At 46.2% G+C, this 22,049-nt stretch overlaps 1 protein-coding gene across 2 annotated transcripts; it reads left to right on the forward strand.

The window, feature by feature from the left end:
- The first annotated feature begins 6,132 nt into the window (after positions 1-6,132).
- On the forward strand, positions 6,133-22,049 carry TIGIT (T cell immunoreceptor with Ig and ITIM domains). 2 transcript variants are annotated; one of them, XM_025477128.3, is made up of 4 exons: positions 6,133-6,762; positions 7,754-8,083; positions 10,735-10,841; positions 19,687-22,049. In XM_025477128.3, exons 1-4 carry the CDS (start codon positions 6,489-6,491, stop codon positions 19,921-19,923), a joined length of 948 nt encoding a protein of 315 aa, XP_025332913.1. In that variant the 5' UTR covers positions 6,133-6,488; the 3' UTR covers positions 19,924-22,049. The 2 variants fall into 2 exon arrangements, with proteins under 2 accessions (XP_025332913.1, XP_035566004.1); XM_035710111.2 differs by having other exon boundaries at positions 19,690-22,049.

Consider the following 22,049-nt stretch of genomic DNA (forward strand, 5'->3'; position numbering starts at 1 on the left):
GGCCTTCTGTTTTTATTTTTATATAATATGTATTTTTTAGAGATGTAAAACATTTAGATCCTAGAAGTTAAAAGCTATATCCAAAGAAGTTTCCCTTCATCCCAGTCCCCTCTCTCTCCACCCCCTCCTCTGCCATCTGTTAACTAATTTAAAAAATTGAGTTCTGATTAATTCTTACAGTGTTTCTTATTACAAACACAGGTGAGATTGTGCTCGTCTTCTTATTCCCCTCTATCCTTTCCCATGTGGGTTACCTATTATACATTCTTTTTGGACCACATGTTTTCTCTTAACAAGTCTGGAGATGGCTCCATATTCATACATTGAGATTACTCTCATTCTTTTTATGGTTGCCTCGTGTGCTTCGCATGAAGGTACTAGAGTTTACTCAATAAGCGACTGGGTGTCACAGTGTATTCAACAAGACTCTTGTGGAAATTTGAGCCATTTCGTGTTTTTTTTTTTTTTTTTGCTAGTATCCATGATGCCTCCATGAGTAACGTTGTGCATATGACATTTCATGTTTGCGAAGTTATATCCTTAGAGAAGATTTCCAGAAGTGGGACTCCTTGGTCAAAAGGTAAATGCAGCTGTAGTCGTGATAGATACTGACAAATTCTCCTCCAAAGGAATGATATCATTTCATATTCCCAACAACATTCTGTAGCAGCACTCGCTTCTCCACAGCCTCACTAGTAAAGCCTACTGCTACAATTCCAACTTTGCCCAATCCAATGGGGGATGGGGGAGACATGGTATCACTGTGTAGCTTATTTTGTTTTATTTTTATTTTTATTTTGAGAGAGAGAGAGAGCCAGCATGAGGGGAGGGGCAGAGGGAGAGGGTGAGAGTGTATATGTAAAGTCCCTGGCCGACTCCCTGGGGAGCCGGGAACCCCACCCAGACTTGATCCCAGGCCTCTGAGATCATGACCTGAGCCGAAATCAAGAGTCAGGCCAAGGGACAGAGCCACCAGGCGCCTCCTACAGTGTAGCTTTTTTTTTTTTTTTTTTTCTACAGTGTAGCTTTAACGCGCATCTCTCCTTTACAACTGGAGTTGAGGATTTTTCCGTATGTTTAAGAAACATTTGTATTCCTTTTTCTATAAACCATCAGTTCGTGTATCTTGGCATGTTTAGGATTGTTGGTCTTTTTCTTTTTTGATTTCTGGGAACTCTTTAGTTAAGGAGATGAATCATTTGGCTGTGAAATAAGTTCCAAATATTTGTTCCTACTGTGTCATTTGTCTTTTCACCTTTATGGTTTTTTTTAATGCAAGTCTTTTTAAAAAAATTATGTAGTCAGATTATTCACCAAATTATTTATTGATTCTAGATGTTGAGTCACAGTTAAAAAGATTGTCTACACTTCCAGGTTTTAAAGCAATTCACCCATGTTTTCTTTTAGTATTTATATGGTTTAATTTAAAAGTATATTTGAATAGCTGATCATTTAGGAAAGTTTTTTTTTGTGGCTTTTGCACATTTCTTGTTAAATTTATTCCTAAGTATCTTTTCTTTTCCTTCCTTTCTTCCTTCCTTTCCTCTCTTCTTTCTTTCTTTCTTTCTTTCTTTCTTTCTTTCTTTCTTTCTTTCTTTCTTTCTCTCTCTCTCTCTCTCTCTCTCTCTCTCTCTCTCTCTCTCTCTCTCGCTGCTATTGTGAATGAGGGTTCTCTTCCAAATGTCTTCTAACTGGTTGATGATATATAGGAAGACTGTTTATTTATATTAATTTTATACCTTGCTGATTTAACATTGATAACTAGAGATAGTTTTTATACCTTTATTTCTAATTCTTATGCCTCTAACTGCTCCTCTTATTTAATCAAATTGGCTAATCCTCCTGATAAGTGATTAATTGCAGCAATAGTGAGTACCTGGTCTTATTCCTGATTTTAGTGGGAATACCTCTAGTGTGTTCCCATCAAAAAAGATGTTGGCTTTGGGGCTGGGGTGTGTGTGTGTGTGTGTGTAATTAAGAAAACAATAATTGATTTTTATTTTGCTGAGTGGTATTTTTTTTTAATCAGCCATGGGATTGAATTTTCTTTTCAGCATCAAAGAAAATGACCATTTGCTTTTTCTATGTAGATATAGTACTTAATGCGAATGAATTTTTTGGCATTGAATCATCTTTGAGATTGAGGAATAGATTGTACCTGGTGCTTATGTATTTTGTGTAACATGCTCTTGGCATTTGTGTGACAATTTTTATTTAGAATTTTTCCTTCAAGGGGATCCCTGGGTTGCTCAGCGGTTTAGCACTGCCTTCAGCCCAGGGCGTGATCCTAGAGACCTGGGATCCAGTCCCACGTTGGGCTCCTTGCATGGAGCCTGCTTCTCCCTCTGCCTGTGTCTCTGCCTCTCTCTCTCTCTCTCTCTCTCTCTCTGTGTGTGTGTGTGTGTCTCACGAGTAAATAAATAAATAAAATCTTAAAAAAAAGAACTTTCCTTCCATATTTATAAGAGATTAGGATCTGATTTTCCTTTACCATGTGCAATCTTAATCATTTTTATATCAGTTTGAAATTCACTTCATAAAATTAATTTGGAAGTTTTCTTTTGTGTTATTTGTCTGTATATTTTAAGTAACATTGAAATGATCTGCTCTCTAAAGGCTTGTTATAGTCTCTCTGTGAAATCATCTAGGTGTGGCATTCTTTTCAGTCGGGGAGGAAGAGCTCTTGATGGTGAGGAGCTGGGAATGATAAGTTCTTTGTACTGCAATTCCCCATCCTAGTTGTCTGGGATGCTGAGGGCTCTGGGTAGCAGGAAGTAGGAAGTAAGGTCCCAGGGATAGAAGATACCTTTCTCAAGGCAGATGGAGCCTGGGGATGGATGGATAGTATAATCACCTCTAGGATAGAGAAGAGACAAGAGGGGAGTTGTGTTGGGTGGGCGGGCTGTGAGTAGATGCCAGAGAGGCCCAAACTGAGGAAAGATCAGCTGCTTCTTCCCAGACTTCTCTTCTGACTCTGCATTCCAACCTCTCCTGGGGGGTCTCTGTCCTATTTTCACAGCTGAGAAGGCAAAGGAAATTTCCCATGGTCCACTGAACCCCTTGACAGCCTCCGTGGGGGAGGTCCTCTGAGTCACCTCACCTGATGGAGCTTAGAACAACAGTCAGCAATCCTACCCCCCAAATCTCCTCATTTGCATTTGTCCTGAGCCAGTTTCAGCCAACAAGCCCTGCAGTTCACAGACTTATCCAAAATCCTGAGGTTATACACATTCCTTTCACGTTGAATCTTTTATTTTCTGAGGCAGCTCTCTCCACAAGGGCTTTGGAACAACCATAGCTCTGCTATGAGGTGGGCTTTGCTATGGCAAATGGTGGATGGGGGCAGGCTCTTCCAGGTGCCCCCTCCTTTCCCCTACTTCCTGTCTCCCTGCTCCCTCAGCCCTCTGTGGACCTGTAGGAGTCAGGGGTCTCCTTGCCGCCGCCCCCCCCCCCAACAGCCTACCAGCAGGAAGTGCTGGTCTGTGAGGTAGAGAGTGGGAGCCCTTGGCCAAAACATGTCACCTCTCTGGCAGCTGCAGGATGTTGTGCTTGATTAGAGGCAGGGAGGGGGAGGGAGAGGAAGCTGTGATATCCCTGAAGCTCCTCACCACTTCTGAGCCGGAGGGAAGACTTCTGAGAGAAGCTGAAGCTCAAAGGCACTGCCGGGAGATTCTTCTGTGCCTCAGGTCATGCTTCCTGTTGTGGGTCTTGTGGAAAGTGGGACCACTCCCCCAGCACCCAGTGCTATGACCCTGCCAGGCTGCAGGCTTCTTGCTGGAGCAGGGGACCCTACAGTGGGCTTGCAGGGTGAGAGGAAGGCTGGGCCATGAGAGGACTTGGGGCATCTGGGGCGTGATCTATGTTCCAGGCCAGCACTTCTTTACCCTTTAGATGCAAATGGAATCCCTTCCCCAGCACGCCTCCGTTTCAGAGCTGGCCAAGCTTGTCCAGCCCACAACTGCAAAAGTGGGGGGAAAACTAGTGGCTCCTTTTAGACTCTGCAAAAGAGATGTGAGTTAGCACCTAACTGACCACAGAGGTTCATACTGTGCTACAGAAACCGACGACTATCTTCAAGGCTCAGGGTGGCCCTAGGATTGGCCCAGACCTGCTCCTCACCCCTGGCCTGCTCAGCTCTGTTTGGGGCCTGCTCAGGGAGTGGCCATACCAGCTGGGCTTCCAGATGGAGCCCCAGAAAGGAGGCTCCTCGATGGACTTCGGGAAGGTTTCCTGGACAGACTCTTCGGTCATTCACATTTCTCCAAGGCCTCCTCAGGGGCTGTTTGGTCCAGTGGCCACTTCTCTGCAGGCATATTTTGTTCTGATATTCGTGTATTATTTGCATATGACTGGATAAAGAGGGTAGCTAGAACCTTGGCCTTGGAATCCAGAGACCAGGGCTTTATTCCTCCCAAATGCATGACATAGAAGAGGGATAGTCTCCTCTAATTTTCCTTTTACTTCTTTAAGATTTTATTTATTTATTCATGAGAGACACAAAGATGCAGAGACAAAGGCAGAGGGAGAAGCGGGCTCCCCGCAGGGAGCCAGACGCGGGACTGGATTCCAGGACCCTGGGATCGCAACCTGAACCGAAGGCAGATGCTCAACCACTGAGCCACCCAGGCGCCCCATACTTCTTGAATTAATATTATTATCAATATGATTACTGATGTATGGAACCCTTCCTGTGTTCCAGGTGCTGTGCTTAACAGCTTACCAAACAAATTAGTTCCCTGAATCCTCATCAGCCTACAAGGCAGTGGGGAGGGAGGTGAAGGGGGCACTATGGTTCTTGTTTACAGAGGAGGAAACTGAGGCTTATGAAGATTGAGCAATTTTCCATAGATCACCAAACCAAATTGAATCTGGCCCTACCTATCTTTTTCACCATAGTCTATTAATCATCACCCTCAAATAGCTCTGGAGAGCGTCACTGGTCAAAATGGACTTGACTGTGTTCCTTTCCAGACTGCTTAGAAACAGAGACATTCTTTAACCATTTTTTTTTTTAACTTAGTCTAAGTTTCTTGGGATTTCTCATTATATAAGACAGGTCCTGCCTCTGGCTTTCACCCACCTATACAAACCATGGAAACATAGACTGTAAATTTTTCATAGCCCAAACCCCCATGTCCTCCTCTTTGTGCTGTTTCTACTAGCTGCTCTCAGCTCTCCCAGCCCTGGCTCCTCTACCTGGACAGCTGGTTTTGGAAACACTCTACCAGTCCTACTGTGCACCCTCCCTGGGACACACAGAGGTATTGCAACTTCTTTGGCTACAGGCCCTCGGACCACTGAAAGGAGGTGGAGGAGGTGTATCTTGACCTGAGCCTCGAAGGGCAGGTTGAATTAGGGTAGAGTGAGGTTGATGAGGTGTATGTTGTCTAAGAGGCTGGAGGTGGGCTGTAGGGGGTGCATGGGTCATGGTTTCCAGCTGGGAATGGGTGGAACCCAGGGAGGAGAGGAGACTGATTGGAGATGGAGCACCCTGCAGGGAGAAGGGGAGGTGGAGGCCAGGAGCCTGGACGGTGTGGAATGCTCCAGGTGCTTTCCTGGAAGGAAGCAGAAGATGTTTCCCTGGGGGAGGAGCAGATTTTCAGGACATATACCAGGAAACATGCCCAAGGTAGCAGAGGGCGGCCCTAGAGGCAGGTCAATGGAGACCCTCCACCTGCTTTCCCCAGAATGTAGCTTCACCAGAGAGCAAGCTCTGACTGCCTGAAGGCAGGGTCTATGATCATTCACCCTTGTATCCCCAGAGCCTGGTGCTGAGTCTGGTGCTTCATAGGCCTTCGGGACTTTCAAATAGATGCAGGAACAGACAGAGGGAGGGAAGGAAGAGGGATGGGTCAACAGTAAGACTTGATAATGAGTCAGGGACTCCAGGCTAGTGTCAACGAACCCCTTCCCAGGGTCAGGTAACTGGGGCTCACCCTTCTCTGCATTGCTGGTTTCCATGGTGGGTCAAGAGTCACAAGAACGCTCACTCCTCTGGTCTCCTCTGATTCTGCTGGATTGGAAAAAACTAAGCCAGAGTTCAACAAAGTCTCAGTCCAGATAAACAAAGACGGAAGAAATCAGATTCAGGAACAGAACCTCATTCAAAGGAAAGTTGGCCTATTGTCCAAGACTTTTTGTCCTGCCCACAACTCATCTCTGAAGTCAACGCCTCTAGTTCACTGGCTCATTAGATTTCAGGCCCGGGTCCTGGTCTGTAAGTGTGCATGCCTCGGTTTCTCTTACGGGCACACCTTCCTTTCTTGGATGAAGCCAGGGGGAGCCCAGTGAACTCCATCAGTAACAAGAATGTCAGAATCTTGGGCATCACACAGATACACAGGGCCCTCGGGTCCGGGAGACAAAGGTTGATACAAAACAAGCGCATTAAGACAAGACTTTAAAAAAACAGTAGATTGACTAATAGTAACCCAAAGACCAGTGTGCCTCTAACCACATTTTTGTTTATTTTTTAGTGTGTTTCCTTCATGGTCTTTCTTGTGGGCTTGCCCTATGCAGTTTGTGTACTTGTTGAGAGCGTTTCATATATGCCTCTGACATTGTTTTCGCTGAACTCAGTTTTTCCGAGACCCTCTCTCCTCATAGGCTCAGTTCTGGCCTCGCAGCTGCAGTCCACAGGTTTCGGCGGCAGAAGAGGCCTCGGCTGTTTCCTGTGGGCCCCCTCGCTGGGTGGAAACATGCAATGGTATCTCCTCCTGATTTGGGCCCAGGGGCTGGGGCAGGCTCCCCTCCCTACCTCAGGTAAGGCCTAAAAAGCCAGCTTGGATCTGGAGGAAGAGGAAGAGGAAAGGGAGGTTGGGAGCAGAGGGGAAGCGAGGGGAGGAAACACATGGTTGTCAGGGTCCTTCCTGTGTCCTGCTGGGTGAGAAAAGGCAGCGTTGGGGAAGGAGGTCCGGTTCTGTTTTGGGGGGCGGATGAAGGACTTGGGTTGGGGTGCCTGACTGGCCAACCCAAGAAAGGAAATTGAGGGAAAGAAAGGGACAAGGGGGAGGAAGGATCCGTTCGTTTGTAGGAGTTCACTTCTGCTCCATCATTCTGTGTCCTGTCCTTGAGGAGACTTTTAGAAGGGCACTGTTTTCTGGGGATCAATAATGTCTTCTTCATGGATTCCAGAGATTCATTATAGATTGAATTTTTACATCTGTTTCCTTCGGTATTGAAAATCATAGACAAATGTTTCTGAGATATCTGACACAGATACTGAGAAACTATAATATAATTTCATTTTTATCTTGTTTTTTGAACCATTTGAGGCTGGAGCTAAGCCCAAGGTGCTGGGGGTGGTCAGTGCCAAGGAGGGCGCTTTGGTCTGGGAGAAAGAGTTTCTCTCCAGTCCTCCTTTCCTTTGGAGTTTGTGGCTTTCCTGAAGGTTTTTTCCAGGCACCCCAAATGGCAGTCAACCAAACAGCCAGGTTTTCTTTCAAAGGACAATGTGCCCAGCACAGAACTGGCTGCTGAAAGATAAAGGGTTTATATTCTAGGTAGGGACACAGAGTAAGTATGGAAATAATCAATGGGCTCGTCATGGAGCTAGATTACAGCAGGATATCCTGAGTGGGTGAAGTGCCCCATTACGTAGCAGTTATAGTCCACGTGGGGAGTGACAGGATGGACAGGAAAGTCTGTCATCCCCGAAACCAATTCGAGCCTTAAAGCCCTTTGGGATTTCTATGGGAAGATTCAAGGAGAGCTGTTGACCTGGGACTCATGCTCGCTTTCTCCTCTTCCCTAGGAGCTGTGTCAGGCAGGATAATGACAATGGGGAACATTTCTGCTAAGGAAGGTGGCTCTGTCACCTTGCAATGTCACCTCTCCTCCACCACTGCCAACGTGACTCAGGTCAACTGGGAGAAGCAGGACCAACTTCTGGCCGTTCATCACACTGACTTGGGGTGGCACATCTATCCGGCCTTCAGGGAGCGAGTGGCCCCAGGCCCCAACCTGGGCCTCACCCTGCAGTCGCTGACCAGGAATGACACGGGGGAGTACCTCTGTACCTATCACACCTACCCTGATGGGATTTACAGAGGGACGTTCTTTCTGGAGGTCCTGCAAAGCTCAGGTATGCCCTCTGGAGCAGGGTGGCTGATGACCTTCATGCTCCAGGATAGAAAATGTGTTTCTGCCAAACAGTGTGCAAGAGCAGAGTTTCTCAACCTCGGTTCACATTCAAATCACTGGGGAGCGTCAGTGGTACTGCTGCTGGAGCCCCATTGCCGACCAGCCTAATCAGAACCTCCAGGGGCAAGGTTGGGATGTCATAGGCCCTAAAAGCCTGGTGGTTCAAGTGCACAGCCAGAATTGAGAACCACTGTTTTGGGTAAGAGGTGCATTTTATGTGTGTTGGTTAGGAAGAATAGTCTTTGGGGTCATTTGGGAAGGTCATTCTTGCTTATTAGTTTAGCTTCAATCATGCAAATTAAAATTAGCATCAAAGTTTGATAAAGGATTTATTTATTTATTTTAAATTTTTTATTTATTTATGATAGTCACACAGAGAGAGAGAGAGAGAGAGAGAGGCAGAGACATAGGCAGAGGGAGAAGCAGGCTCCATGCACCGGGAACCCGACGTGGGATTCGATTCCGAGTCTCCAGGATCGCGCCCTGAGCCAAAGGCAGGCGCCAAACCGCTGCGCCACCCAGGGATCCCTTGATAAAGGATTTAGACACAGTGTGCGCTAAATGCCCAAGTACAGTAATTTACATCTGTATGGTACTTCACACTTTCCAGAATGCTCTCACATTCATTATCCACCCGAACACCTAAACCAGTTCTCTGGAAAGTGGGAAGAGATTACTGACCTGAGAGACAGTAGAGCAGAGTGCTCATGAGGTCAGACTCGGGCACCTGACAGCTTGGGTCCAAAGCCTGGTCAACAGCAGTTGACTTCAGACAAGATTACTTAGCTTCTCCGCGCCTCAGTTTTCTCATCTGTGAAATGGAAATAAATGTAACCTTATGAGGTGCTACCAGGGGCTTGAACACGGTAAGCGCCAAGCGTTAGCTCTGAGTGCCGGCCACTCACATGGGATTGCCTGATGGAGGCAGGGCCTGAGCTTTACTAGCTCTGTTGCTCAGGGCAGCCGAGCTGGTTTTAACACAGAGCCTCTGGTTTCACTGAACTACACCCTCAGAACTTTTTTTTTTTTTTTAAGATTTTATTTATTCATGAGAGACACAGAGAAAGAGAGAGGCAGAGACACAGGCAGAGGGAGAAGCAGGCTCCATGTAGGGAGCCCAATATGGGACTCCATCCCATGTCTCCAGGATCACGCCCCGGGCTGAAGGCGGCGCTAAACCGCTGAGCCACCCGGGCTGCCCCAGCCTCAGAACTTCTATCTGCTGCCATCTATTGTGTTAGAGATTAAATTTTATGACTGAGAAGATGAAAGGTCACTTTAAAGTTTCCTTTCAAATGCTGCTCCTTGGCTGGCTCTGACATAGGTCAACGCAGCAGGGGGGTGAGAGCCTGCGCCCTTTCTGGCCCGGGAGCTGTGTTCCGCATGACCACTTGGCTCCCCACCTGCCCCCTTCCCCACCTGCGGGGCAAGGAACTCATCTGGGGAGCTAGGGCTCTCGCCCTCGCACCCTTGGGTACGGTGAGCACTGCCTTGCCCTAAGTGACTGCATCCCTTAGCCGCCTTTCCCACACTGTAACCCCTTAGTTAGAGGGGATAGCCTCCGCTAGGCCATTCTTTCAAGACTTCCCTGGACACCTGAGATCTTCCAGAACTTCTGGGAAGGAGGGGTGGGGGGGGTTGGGGCGGGGGGACTAAGTGCCTGGAAACTCCTCCATCGACAGTATAGCTCACATCTTGGCAGTTGTCCTGTTCCTTTCACACTCCCCTTGGGTCAGCTATCCCTCTTTTTTTTTTTTTTTTTTTTAAATTCATAAGAGACACAGGCAGAGGGAGAAGCAGGCTCCATGCAGGGAGCCCTATGCCGGACTCGATCCCAGGACCCCGGGAGCATGGCCTGAGCCAAAGGCAGACGCTTAACCCCTGAGCCACCCAGGTGTTCCCCTCTTCTCTTCAAAACCCTCTTTCTGCTTCTCCTCCTTACATTTTACATCTTAATAGAAGTTCATTTGTTCACGCTTTAATTCATGTCACAAATATTCACTAAGCACCTGCTACGTGCCAGGTGCTGAGAAGAAGTGAAGAATAAAGCTCTAGATCTTTATTCTCTTTAGGATCTCACAGCAGGAATAATGTTACTGGCTTAAGGTGAAAGATTATATGCTTTTTGCTCTCTTTTTTTTGGTATTTTAATATTAACGTTATTTTAATTTTTAATTAAACTTTTTTTTTTTACTTAGTATGGTTGTAAATGTGAAATTTAATAAAAAGCAAACATGCACTTTCTGGTTTTTTTTTATTTTAAATCCTGGATGTTATTGTTTGTTTCATTTCACGATTATTATAGAAAGTGGATTTTATCGATTAGAGGAAGGGGTGTTAACAGTGGTCAGCTCTGACGTCAAGGTGGAGCAGCGGTGCGCCACTGCTCGGGAGATCCGCTGTTGATGTCACGACAGGCCAGCTGATGCCCTGCTGTCCGAAGAGCTGGGCTTTCTCGAACCCCTGTACCTGGGGTTCGAGAAAGGTCTGGCGAGCCCCCATCTCAGTGCCCCGACACAGGGGCTTCACTGTGTGGTGGGTGCCTCTTACTCTGGTTTTGACCCCGTCCTCTTTACCTTGTCATCCCTCCAGTGGCTGAGCGCAGCGCTGCGTTCCAGATCCCACTGCTGGGAGCCATGGCCTCAGTGCTGGCCGTCATCTGTGTGGCAGTCATCCTGGGGGGCCTCTGGACCAGAAAGGTAATGATTCTGGCTGCACGTCTCGGTCATGGGCACCCCATCCCTGTCCTTCCATGTCCCCTTCTGCCCAGAGAAATATCTAGATGTAAACTCTCCCACTGCTCTTCATGCTTTTCTATGGTCCTTGCTCTGCCTTTCAGGGAAGCTGTTTCCATTCTTCTTCTGTCTCCTTCCCCCCTTCTGTCTGGGGACCCCAGAAAGCCTGGGGTATGCTTCCCATCTTGCTATCACCTAACAGTTTGTAGTTCCTGCCTGTCCCTAAAGCTACTCCCTTGAGAGTTCGATTGATCTCTTGTGAGTTGGATGCATCTTGGGCATCTAGGGAGTCTTGTATGTTAGCTTTTTAAATCTTTAACAACATTTCCAGATTCTTGGGCTACGTAGCACTTCCGTAGGGTGTGTAATAAGCACTCCCCAGATTGAGGAGTGAAAGGTCCATGGCAGGATCAGCAGACTGCAAATCCTCTGTGACTCCAGCTTAAGAGGGCGACTCAGCTGAAAGAGCCCTGGATGGGGAAGCGGATGATGTAGTTTCTAATGTCAGCACCGAGTGTGACTACAGAGAAGCTGCTGAATCTCCTGAGCCTCCACTTCCTCGTACAGAAAGTGGGGACGATGGTGACTCTGCTTGCTTTCTGTCACAGGGTTGTGGTGAACAAGTGGCACGTTGTCACGTGCTTGTATTGTAACCGTAGCTACTGATGAGTGAAGGGATTTCCACCACTTGTTTTGTCTGCCCTTTTGGACTTTTGAAGACTTCCCTGGTCACCCTCATTCTAGTCACCAAACATTTTGGGGAAGGCAAGAATGGGATTGCCAACATTATTTTCCGCCTCATCCAGACCCCCCTCCCTAGTTCCTGATTCACTTCTCCCCAACCTGGGTTCCACTCAGTTAACAACCTAACTCTTCATCCCTGACTTTTTTTTCTCTGGAATGTGTACTTGCTGCTGTTGGTACTGATATAAGTGGATTTATAGCCACCACCTTATTTTCTTCATATTTGTTTTGCCTGTTTTTTTTTTCCCCCTGGTCTTTCTTGCTGTCTTTTATGACAAAAAAAAAAGACCTATTTGGTAATGAGGCATTTTTTGCTATTCTTTTAGTGGTTACACTGGAGTTTACAAAATATACCCTTGACTTATTAAGGTCTAGTATAAATGAGTGCTTTTATCATTTCTTGGATTATGCAAGAATCTTAGGAAATGTTAATAGTTAATATTATAGTTATTAGTTAATATAAAGTTAATATTCACTTAGACTTATCTTTTCTGTTGCTCTTCACTTCCTGCATTTCCTATCTTGTAACTAGGATCATTTTCCTTCTGTCTGAAGAATATTATTTAGTATTTCCTTTTGTGCTGGTGATGAGTCATCCTGGTTTTTGTTTGTCTGAAAATATATTTTTCCTTAATTTAAAAGTGATGTATCTGTTTTGCTGGTCTACGTTTCTGTGTTTCAGCACATGGAGAACATTTTTCCATGGGCTCTGGCTTCCTATATTTCTGTTGAGAAATTATGTGAATCTTATTTTTGCTCCTTTGCAGACATGGCTTTTTCTTCTGCTTCTTTTAAATTTTTCTTTCTCTTTGATTTTCAGCAACTGTACAGTGATATAATTAGATGTAGAAGGGACCATGTAGGGCTTTTAAGGTGGGTAGGTTAAGGACAGTTTAAAACAGACATTTACAAAGGACTGGGCATTAAGGAGGATGTAGCAGCATGTTGGTGTCACCCTTAGTCTTTAGGGGAGAGGATGATTACCAGAACCTGGATAGAGAGAGATTTGTGGACGGGACTACCTTGAGAAGTTCTGTAGTCCTGAGGGAAGGTTATAGCCAGCCTAAGGCCACCCTTGGCACACAGAATGCCAGGTGACAATATACCCTCACCTCACTCTCCTTCCCTGCATTCCCCTACTGCATTGGCTGAACCCAACTCAAGCCTGACAGCAAGGGAGCCCACTGATGCAACACCTCTAGTTCAGTCTCCTTAGGAAACAATCAGGATGGAAGGAAACAGAAGGCTGGTTGGAGGATGGAGTTGAGGGGTGAACAGATGATATTCAACCCAGTGTCGCTCAAAGACCTGGAAACTGGGCAAGAGGTCTTGACTTTCTAGGGGGTGCTGACCTCGGCCTTCTCTCATGTATTCTTGATCTCTTGATTACATATATAAGTAACGCCCCTTATTGGCTGTCCATCTCTATCTCTCTTAGGAACACTGCTTTATTAACCATTTTAATATCCCCGTGGGTCAGGCTTCCCTGGCTGCCATTGCAGTAATTGCATCCACTTTGTTTCTTAAGCTGCCACTGCCCCTATATTATTTGGGGGTCTTCTCATTCGTGTTGATCCAGTTCTATGAAAGCATTGAGCCCCAGCATAGAGACGAGAGATACCACGAAGCCTCCTAGTGATGCCCGTTGCTCTCTTCCCTAGCACATTCCTTCCCACCTTTGGGAAAGACACTCCTATCACCAGGAAATTCCAAGAGTGTCCTCTGGCTCCTCCCTAGAAACATAATTAGCTATTGGATTTTCAAAATTACGTAGTACAGGGAAGGGCCAAGTTTCTCTGTAAAGGGCCAGATAGTAAATCTTTTAGGCTTTGTGGGCTATATGGTCTCTGTTGCAACAATTCAACGCTGCCGCTGTAGCATGAAGCACCACAGACAATATGCAAATGGATGAGTATGGCTGTGTTCCAACAAACTTTTATTTATAAACACTGAAATTTGAATTTCATATAATTTTCATGTGTCATGAAATATTATTCTTCTTTTGAATTTGTTTTCAACCACTTAAAAATATAAAAATCATTTTTAGCTCCCGGGCAGTACAAAAATCTGTGGTGGGCCAGATTTGAGCCATGGGCCTTAGTTTGCCAATCCCTGATTTAGTAGGTTATATTGGGGAAAACTCTGTTTTTTTCCTCTTCTCTACTCTTAACACTGCACAGAACACTTCTAAACACCAGATGGGTGGGTTTATTCCCACACTGACCAATTCTTCTACACCATCTGGGTGTCCTACAATCAATTCAGTTCTGACACTATCTGCTTGGAATTAACATGAGAACCCACAAATTAAGGACTCAGTCCTACAAGACTGCCCTCACTTCAGACACCAACTGCAAGTCCCAGATTGTCACCTGTACTTCTGACTGACCGGCTATAAATTGAAGTTCCTACAACCCCCTTCTTGGATTTGATAAGTTGCTGACAGCTCACAGAACTCAGAGGAACACTTACATTTACTGGTTTATTATATAATAAAGAATATGATAAGGGATACAGATGAATAGCCAGATGAAGGAGGTACACAAGACGAAGTCAAGAAAGGTCTCAAGCACAGGAGCTTCTGTCCCTGGAGAGTTGGGGTATGCTACCCTCCTGGCGTGTGGATGTTGTCAGAAAACTGGAAGCCTTTTGAACCCCACACTTGGGAGATTTTTATGGAGACTTCATCGCAGAAGCATGATTGATTATGAACTCATTTTCCAGCCTCTCTCCTCTCTCTGGAGTATGAGAGTCGAGTGAGGCTGACAGTTCTAAGTTTCTAATCATGGCTTGGTCTTTCTGGTCACCAGCCTCCATCCAGGAGCCCAGCCAACATTGCCTCACTGGAACAAAAAGACATTCCTATCACCAGGAAATTCCAAGAGATTTAGGAGTCCTGTGTCAGACATTCCTATCACCCAGGAGATTATAAGGGTTTAAGGAGCACTGTGTCAGGAGCCAGGATTAAAGACCAAACATTAGTAGAAACTGAGGGTAGGGACCAATAGATATATGTTCCTTATGATTTTGCACATATCCATTATAGCACCCCCACCTCTTTGAGCATTTTGTTTTTCTCTTCCATAATTTGCCAAAGCAGTATTAGCATATCTCTTGACAGTAGTATATTAGCCTTATCTTCTGGGACCCTTGTGCGGGTGTTACATCTTCAGTCATGAGATAGGTCTCAATATTGACAAGTTACACCTCGCCCAGTCTCATAATCTACTTGCCCAGCCCAGACCATCACTCTCAGGATTCACTCCCAGACACGTTCTCCCATTGTTGCTAGTACACGTTACCCATGTCCTTTAGGTAAAACCTCTCTCCTCCCTCAGGATTCCCGACATTCTCTCAGCTAGTCCAGGCTGTAGTCTTGCCCTAAATATGGGGCTGATGGCCCATACAAGAGGTGGAGACAGGTCCTAAGAGGGCCTTACCTTCCATGAAGGGGAAGTGGGCCATTTTGGCAGCTCCAGATGATACGAGAGAAGCAGGTGGCTTTCAAATGCATCTACCCAGGGATCCTCCTCCCGAGTCATAGAGATCTCTTCTTTTCTAGACATAGGAGGCTTGCCCAAGCTTAGAATCCAGCTCTGCTTCGAAGTTCTCTCTCTCTTACAGGTAGGTCCTGTGCCTGACCTTTAGTGCTGGAGATGGATGTTTCCTGAAACATCCAAGTTTCACCTGAAGCTGCCAGGTACTTCTTGCTTCCAGGTGCTGCTTCCAGGTGCTGATAGATCTAAGCCTATCCTGATCTGTCCTCAGTGCATCTGGGGGAATTAAGTAAAAGCTACTCAGTCCCACAGTTCTTTTTCTTTTTTTTTCTCAAAGATTTTATTTACTTATTCATGAGAGGCACAAAGAGAGAGGCAGAGACACAGGCAGAGGGAGAAGTAGGCTCCATGCATGGAGCCCGACGTGGGACTTGGTCCTGGGACTCCAGGATCATGACCTGGGCAGAAGGCAGGTGCTCAACCCCTGAGCCACCCAGGTGTCTCAAGTTCCACAGTTCTAATACTGTTTTCCCATATATCTCAGATATTAGAGATGTGACACCAGCTGAGAATCCCCTTCCATCTGTGTCCCATCCCATTAATCCCCTTCCATCTGTGTCCCATCCCATTTCACAACTGGTAGTGGGGTTTATATTCCCATCCACCTCGGGAGAGGGGGAGGTTCTCCTCCATAATCCCATCCTGTGTCTGCTTCTGCTTCTAGGGTCACTTACGGGAGTATTTATTTATTTATTTATCTATCTATCTATCTATCTATCTATCTATTTATTGGAGTTCAATTTGCCAACATATAGCATATCACCTAGTGCTCATCCCGTCTAGTGGGAACACCCTTTTAAATCAGAAATAGAGCCTGACATGCGAATTCTGGTGACAGTGATTTATTGGGATGGACTCTCAGGTAAAGGGTAGTGAGGGAATCAGGATAAGGCTGAGGGAAGAAAGCTCTGCTTGACGTGGTCTCAGCAGGAGACTTGGTTGCAGTAAGATTTTATGCAGAGTTGGTTGTACCTTGAGGCAGGGAGCTGGCTTTTTGAACACTCACCTCGGTCATCACTGCCCATTGGCTACTCACCAGAAAGGGCCCAAAAGCCATTCTCCAGAGAAGGGGCAGCTATGAGCCACCGGTAGCCGATAGTCCCAGTGTCTGGGGAGTGGGAGCACTGGTTAGGTAGGGAGGATCTGAGCGGGGTACCAACAGCCTTCCTTACGGACCCGGAGAGCCTGTTGATTGCATTATTTAGGAGCATAGACTTTGGAATCAGACCTAGTTTTGGATCCTGGCTCTACCACTTGAGTTGCTGTGGTAGTATCTGTAAAATGGGAATAATTATGATTTGTAGGGTTGTGGGAAAACTTGAGTCAAATAATTCATGTAAGGCACTGGCATTTTTCCTGGCATGTAGTAATAAGTATTGGTGATTAAGTTCTTATTATGAATTTTATTTACCGTGGCACTTCATAATACTTGGTACTCAAAAATATGGATCCTGCATGGATTGATTATGACTAAATGAATGGATATTGTTTGCTAAGCAGCTATTGAAAAAAAAAATTCCCCTACGGGACCTTCTGAGAAAGGAGGGATGGGTGTGTCCAGCTCCATAACAATGACTGCCAACTGTCCGTCCTCCTCACATTCTCCTAGGGGCAATGTTTGTCCTCCTAGGACCCAGCTGCAATCTCTGTAGCTCCCTTTGGTCCTTTAGGACATCAGTCCCAGGCTTATTTTTTATACTGACAATTACAGAGTCCCCTAGGCGGGGTGAAATGAAAACCGGACATGTTGACAGACCCATTTCAGGCATGTTTACATTTCTCAGAAGACCTTGGAAACCAAAATGGTCTTAATATTCCAGGGCAAGTGTGGCTAGTCTAAGAATGGAAATGAGAACACACCAGCATCAGAGGTCACAATCAGTTCTTTGAGAAAGAATTGGGTATTTATATTTTTTAAATGGACTGGGTTGCATCAAGGGATGTAGTACTCTTTGAAGTCCAGCATCAGCACGATCCATGATGACCATGCTCTTTCTTCATACCTGTGGTTAGGGTGCAGCCATTGCTATTGAAAAGGAATGAATGACACAGTGGAGAGAGACCACCTGGCTCCTATGTGTGCTTTTGAGATGATGGCCTCTCTCTAGGCCAGGTTCCTCAGGGTCTGCAGTGTGGCACCTACCCTAATTTTTGATATTTATTCATGATGTACATCTATGCAGCCCACTCACCCTACCTGTTCGCTTTTATTTGTGCACTGCTGAGCTTGGCTCTAGCCCATGATGCTGCTGCTTCCTATCCCAGGAAGCAATGAAGGTGGGAAGAATGAGATTTGGTTTGTGTTTGCTGTTATTTTCTAAGCCTGTGTGTTGCTTTTTGGGATTTTGTTATCCAGACCTATGGTGGGGATGAGGACATGTTTAGAACAGTTTCCAGAAAGACCAAGAGGGTGTTACCTTTACATTGGGATGTTATCAGGTATTTCTTCTGCCATCCTGCTTGTGCTTATTAGTCTTTGATTTCCTTGGCTTAGGACAACCTTCCCCTGTGATGCTCTTCTATGGGGTAATGGCTGATTTCACACCCTTTATTTTCCCAAACAGATTTTGCTGTCTATTCTATTTTCCCAAAAGAGCAATCATAGTTATCTGACCATGAGTCCCTGCTTGGGACTTTGAGGTACGGTGCTGAGGAAGAATGCTTGCATGTGCATATGTGTGTGTGCACACATGTGTGAGTACACACACATTTCAGTCCTAAGACATATATTGAATGTCTGTATGGGCTATGAGGTTGCAAAGGGGAGTAGAGAAGAGATCCTTCCCTCAGGAGGCTTACGGTTTGGGGCTGAAGAGGTGAGAGGAGTAATAATAAGTTCAGGATAGCACTGAATGTTGTAACAGAGAACATCCAGGAACATATTCTAGCATCCAGGGAGAATGTCACTCTCCCAGAAAGGTCAAAGAAGGCTTCTTGGACAATGTGCTATAGAGCTGAGTTGGGAGGAAAGAAGAGACAACTTTTTGGGGAACTACAAGAAATGGACAGTGGTAGTAGCATATATAAAATTGGGGAGGTCGGAAACAGTGCATGGCATTCAAGAAGCTATCAGATGAGAGACAGCCTGGCCGAGGAGACAGAGCATGGCCTGGCCCCAACTCAGAACTTGGTCCAGGACAAGGTGCTTCACCTATTGATGCCTCTTTACTTATTCAAAAGTAGAAACTTCAATAAGATTGTTGCTGAGATTACATATGCTGTGAGCCAGTGCATACTCATAGCAGCTTCTCAAAAAATGGCATCTCTCTGGCACCCAGGCCCTATACCAAAAGTTGGGGTGTTGGGTGGGGAAACACTGCAGGAGGTGTAGCTGGAAAGGTAAGTGTGACCAAATCACAAAAGGCATTTTAGGGGGCATCACATACAATCTCCTGCAGGGAATGTAGTGAAGTTATGGACTGACTTGTGGGGTTTTACAAACCCCTTGACATCTACCTGTAGCTTCTATACAAGATTAAGCATCCTTCAGCAGACAAGGGGAGTCATCAAAGGGCTGTAGGCAGAAGCACAGCTTTTCCAACTCCCAGTCCTGAACTATCACTATGCTGGTGGCCATTTGAAAGTCAGACCAGAAGAAAGAGGGAGTCCAGAGGCAGGCAGGTGTAGAAGCATAGGGTGAGATAAAACACGAGGGTGGGAATAAAGAAGTGAGAAGTGATTTCAGGGTGACTTAGGAGTACAATTGGATGGGATTAGACTGATTGGAGTTTAACATCGGGCTTCAGGTTTCTGGTTAGCTGGTGCCATGAGCCAGTAGAGAATGCAGAGACAGGAACAGTTTGTAGAGGAGGGAACATGATGGTCTCATTTGAGACATGGTGAGTCTGGGCTTGCTATGATGACTTGCTATGACTGCCTAGGCCTGGAGCTCAGGGCAGAAGCCTGGGTTAGTTTGGGTAGAGATCGGGAATCTTCAGAGGGCCGATGGTGCTTGTAGAGGGACGTTGGATGAAGTGACTCAGAGAGGGTGTTGAGTGTGAGGAAACAGAGAGTCGAGCTCTGGGGAACCCCTTATTTGGGGAGCCAGTGTGGGGGCAGAAGAAAAGCAGGGCTAGCTGAGGGTGAAAGTGGGAGTTCAGGAAGAGGAGAACCAAGAGAGAGTGATGCCATGGAAGCCAGGGAAGGAGAACATTTTATAAGGGAAGAAGTCGAGAGCGTCAGATGCAGTAAAGAGAACAAGCGAGTTTGAGGCAGAAAGCCACCTCACTGGCCTTAGAGAGTAGTAAGTAATGGGGTGCAGGGCTCATTGCATGTGGAGCAAGTGTAGGTTCACTGGAGCGGTTAGTCCTGAAATCTAGTTGTAATGACGTTGAGCAATTAAGGGTTGGGGAATTGGTGTCGGTAAGAACACAACCTTGTTAGTGTGTGTGTGTGTGTGTGTGTGTGTAAGAAAGGAAGAGAGAGATCATCATAACTATGTATTATGCTGAGAAGTAACTTCTGAATAACATCCCTACATCCTCACTTACTAGTTTGTTTGTTTTTAGAAGAAATGTCGCAGAGTCCATTGTGGGGAAAGTGGCCTCAGGACGATGACGTATGAACAGGAGGAACAGAGTCCCTGCATCCTGTCGTCCACTGGAAGGGCCATCCAGGTAGAGATGGTGCCCGTGGGCCTCTACACGGAGCAGAGGGCAGACGACTATGCTGAGCCACACGACTACTTCAACGTCCTGAGCTACAGGAGCCTTGGAAGCTTCAGCTTCCTGGCCGAGACTGGTTAGCTCGCAGAGGCATCTTCTGGGAGACGCATTCCTGTCCCTGCTGTGACAGGTGGTGACATAAGGGTCTGCGGTCTCCATCGCTGCTGTGTGTGCATGTGAGTGTGTGTTCAGTTGAGTGAGTGAATGTCATCCTCGTCCCCGCCCTTCCCTCCCCTCCCTTGTGGCAGACCCACAGTGGGCAGCTTGTATCTTGGTTGTGAATGCAGAGTCAAGAAACAATGAGTCGGTTCTGAATCGGGCAGTGTGGGCAGACCCTGTGGCTCTGAGGAACGCATTCCCCCTCGTAGCACCGGGCAGGGCTTTGGTGGTCCTGGCAAGTGGCAGTTTTGTCGTGGATGATGGTGATGACAACGACGATGATGATGGTAAGACTCATCTCATTTCTCCCAGTCATTTTCATCAGCAACCACGCATTCAAAACATTTTATTTTATTTTATTATTTTTTTTTCAAAGCATTTTATGAACAAGGCCTGGCACTGGCTGCCAAGGGGAGGTTCGGACAGGACTACACCAGGCTTTCGGATCTCAGCCCCCTTAGACCGTACAGATAAGTGAGGGTAATGACATTTCCATGAAAGGTAGTGCGAAAACAGAGATATAAGACGCAGGCCTTTGGGAAGAGCCACTGGCGTAGGCTGTGGTCATCAGGCCAAGCTTGCCTGGGTGAAGTGGCTCAGGAGGATGGAGGGAACAGTGAGGCTAGTGTGGTGAGATCAGGAATTGTGTCTAGGGAGGGTGGAGAAACTGAAGCAGAGCTGATGAAATTCCCACATGGAAGAACCAAGGGAGCTGAGAGTGCTTGGGATTTTATTCCTCGGGCAGATCCTTCAGGACTCCTTCTGTTGGGTGGGCCTGGAGTCCAGGGATGGCCTGCTCAGGGGACTCGAGGCCTTCCAGATGCCTGCCAGGGACATGCGCAGGAGTGCTGGTCCACTATAGGAGCTGCATCCTAGCCCCCGGCCAGGACCCACCTTTTCTCTATCAATCCACCATTGAGCTTGTGAGGAAGGAATCTGTGTCCTACCAAAAGGAAAACCTGGATTTTAAAACATAGGGACTCTTCCTAAGAAAAAGAAGAAAGAGGGGGATCGAGGGTTTAAGGTGAATGCCCTCTCCCTAGCTTCTCTGAACCCTTAAATTCACCCCTTGAGCTCTTCGTGCTGGGGTTTGGGTGGCATCTAAGTGCCAGTTTCTGTTTAACTGGCATCCGGCCTCTATCCTGCCACCACTTCTCTTACAGGAGTGAGGAGGGAAGGTGGGCTTACAGGTGACAGGTTTTCTTCCACGGCCATAGGAACTGAGTGAGGATGGGAAGAAGGCTGTCTTACTGGTGGTTGAAATCAAGCTCTGCTCTGCTCCCTAAGAATTAGGCAGCCTGAGCAAGAAGACGATTCAACTCCTGCTCCTTGGATTTGGATTTGGATTTTGGTCACTCTACCAAATACGTATGTAGTTAGGAGCAAGGAGCTGAAATCTGTCCAGAGTGCTAAATCTTTCGGAAGACAGACAGATGCACGTAAGATGCTGTGATGTGCCAGGGCAGGTCACCCCACTCTTCTTGCTGAACTCCTGCAAACTGCTTGGGAGTAGAACCCAATTCATGAGTTGGAGAGGAACTAAAATGTCATGACAAAAGGGAGTGGCAGTTTGATGGAGAGATGGCGACTGGGTCTCGGCTAGACTGAGAGTCGCAGTGTTAACGTGGTTATGGTAAACAGGAAATGCCATTTGGATGGTAATAAAAATATAAAAGGACCCATAGATGTTATAAATAGGTCAGGTTGCTAAAATGAGATTGAATTAGAAAATACATTTTAAAATGGAATTCATTGAAGTGGATCTTCCATGGAGGACCAGAGAAGATGATCCCATAAAGCCGGGTTCCTGGACACATGGGCTGTCCAGTGGGATAGCCACTCTGCATGGGTAGCCGTCTAGTGTATGAGATGTGGTTAATCTGAATTGAGATGTACTGTGCTAGACGTGTAAAATACACGCTAGATTTTGAAGGCTTAGTGTGAATAATCAGAATATAAACTATCATGTTAGTAATTTAAAAATATTGATTACATGTTGAGAGGATGTATTTGGGATATAGTCGGTTAAATAAAATTATTAAAATTGA

This window comes from Canis lupus, chromosome 33 (assembly GCF_003254725.2).
Source record: "Canis lupus dingo isolate Sandy chromosome 33, ASM325472v2, whole genome shotgun sequence".
Classification (NCBI taxonomy): domain Eukaryota; kingdom Metazoa; phylum Chordata; class Mammalia; order Carnivora; family Canidae; genus Canis; species Canis lupus.

Excerpts from the sequence above, each read along its gene's own strand:
- TIGIT (XM_025477128.3), top strand. The coding sequence starts at position 6,489 with ATGGTCTTTCTTGTGGGCTTGCCCTATGCAGTTTGTGTACTTGTTGAG. Across the intron at positions 6,763-7,753 it reads GGCTCCCCTCCCTACCTCAG|GAGCTGTGTCAGGCAGGATA; the intron begins GTAAGGCCTAAA and ends CCTCTTCCCTAG. Across the intron at positions 10,842-19,686 it reads GGGGCCTCTGGACCAGAAAG|AAGAAATGTCGCAGAGTCCA; the intron begins GTAATGATTCTG and ends GTTTGTTTTTAG.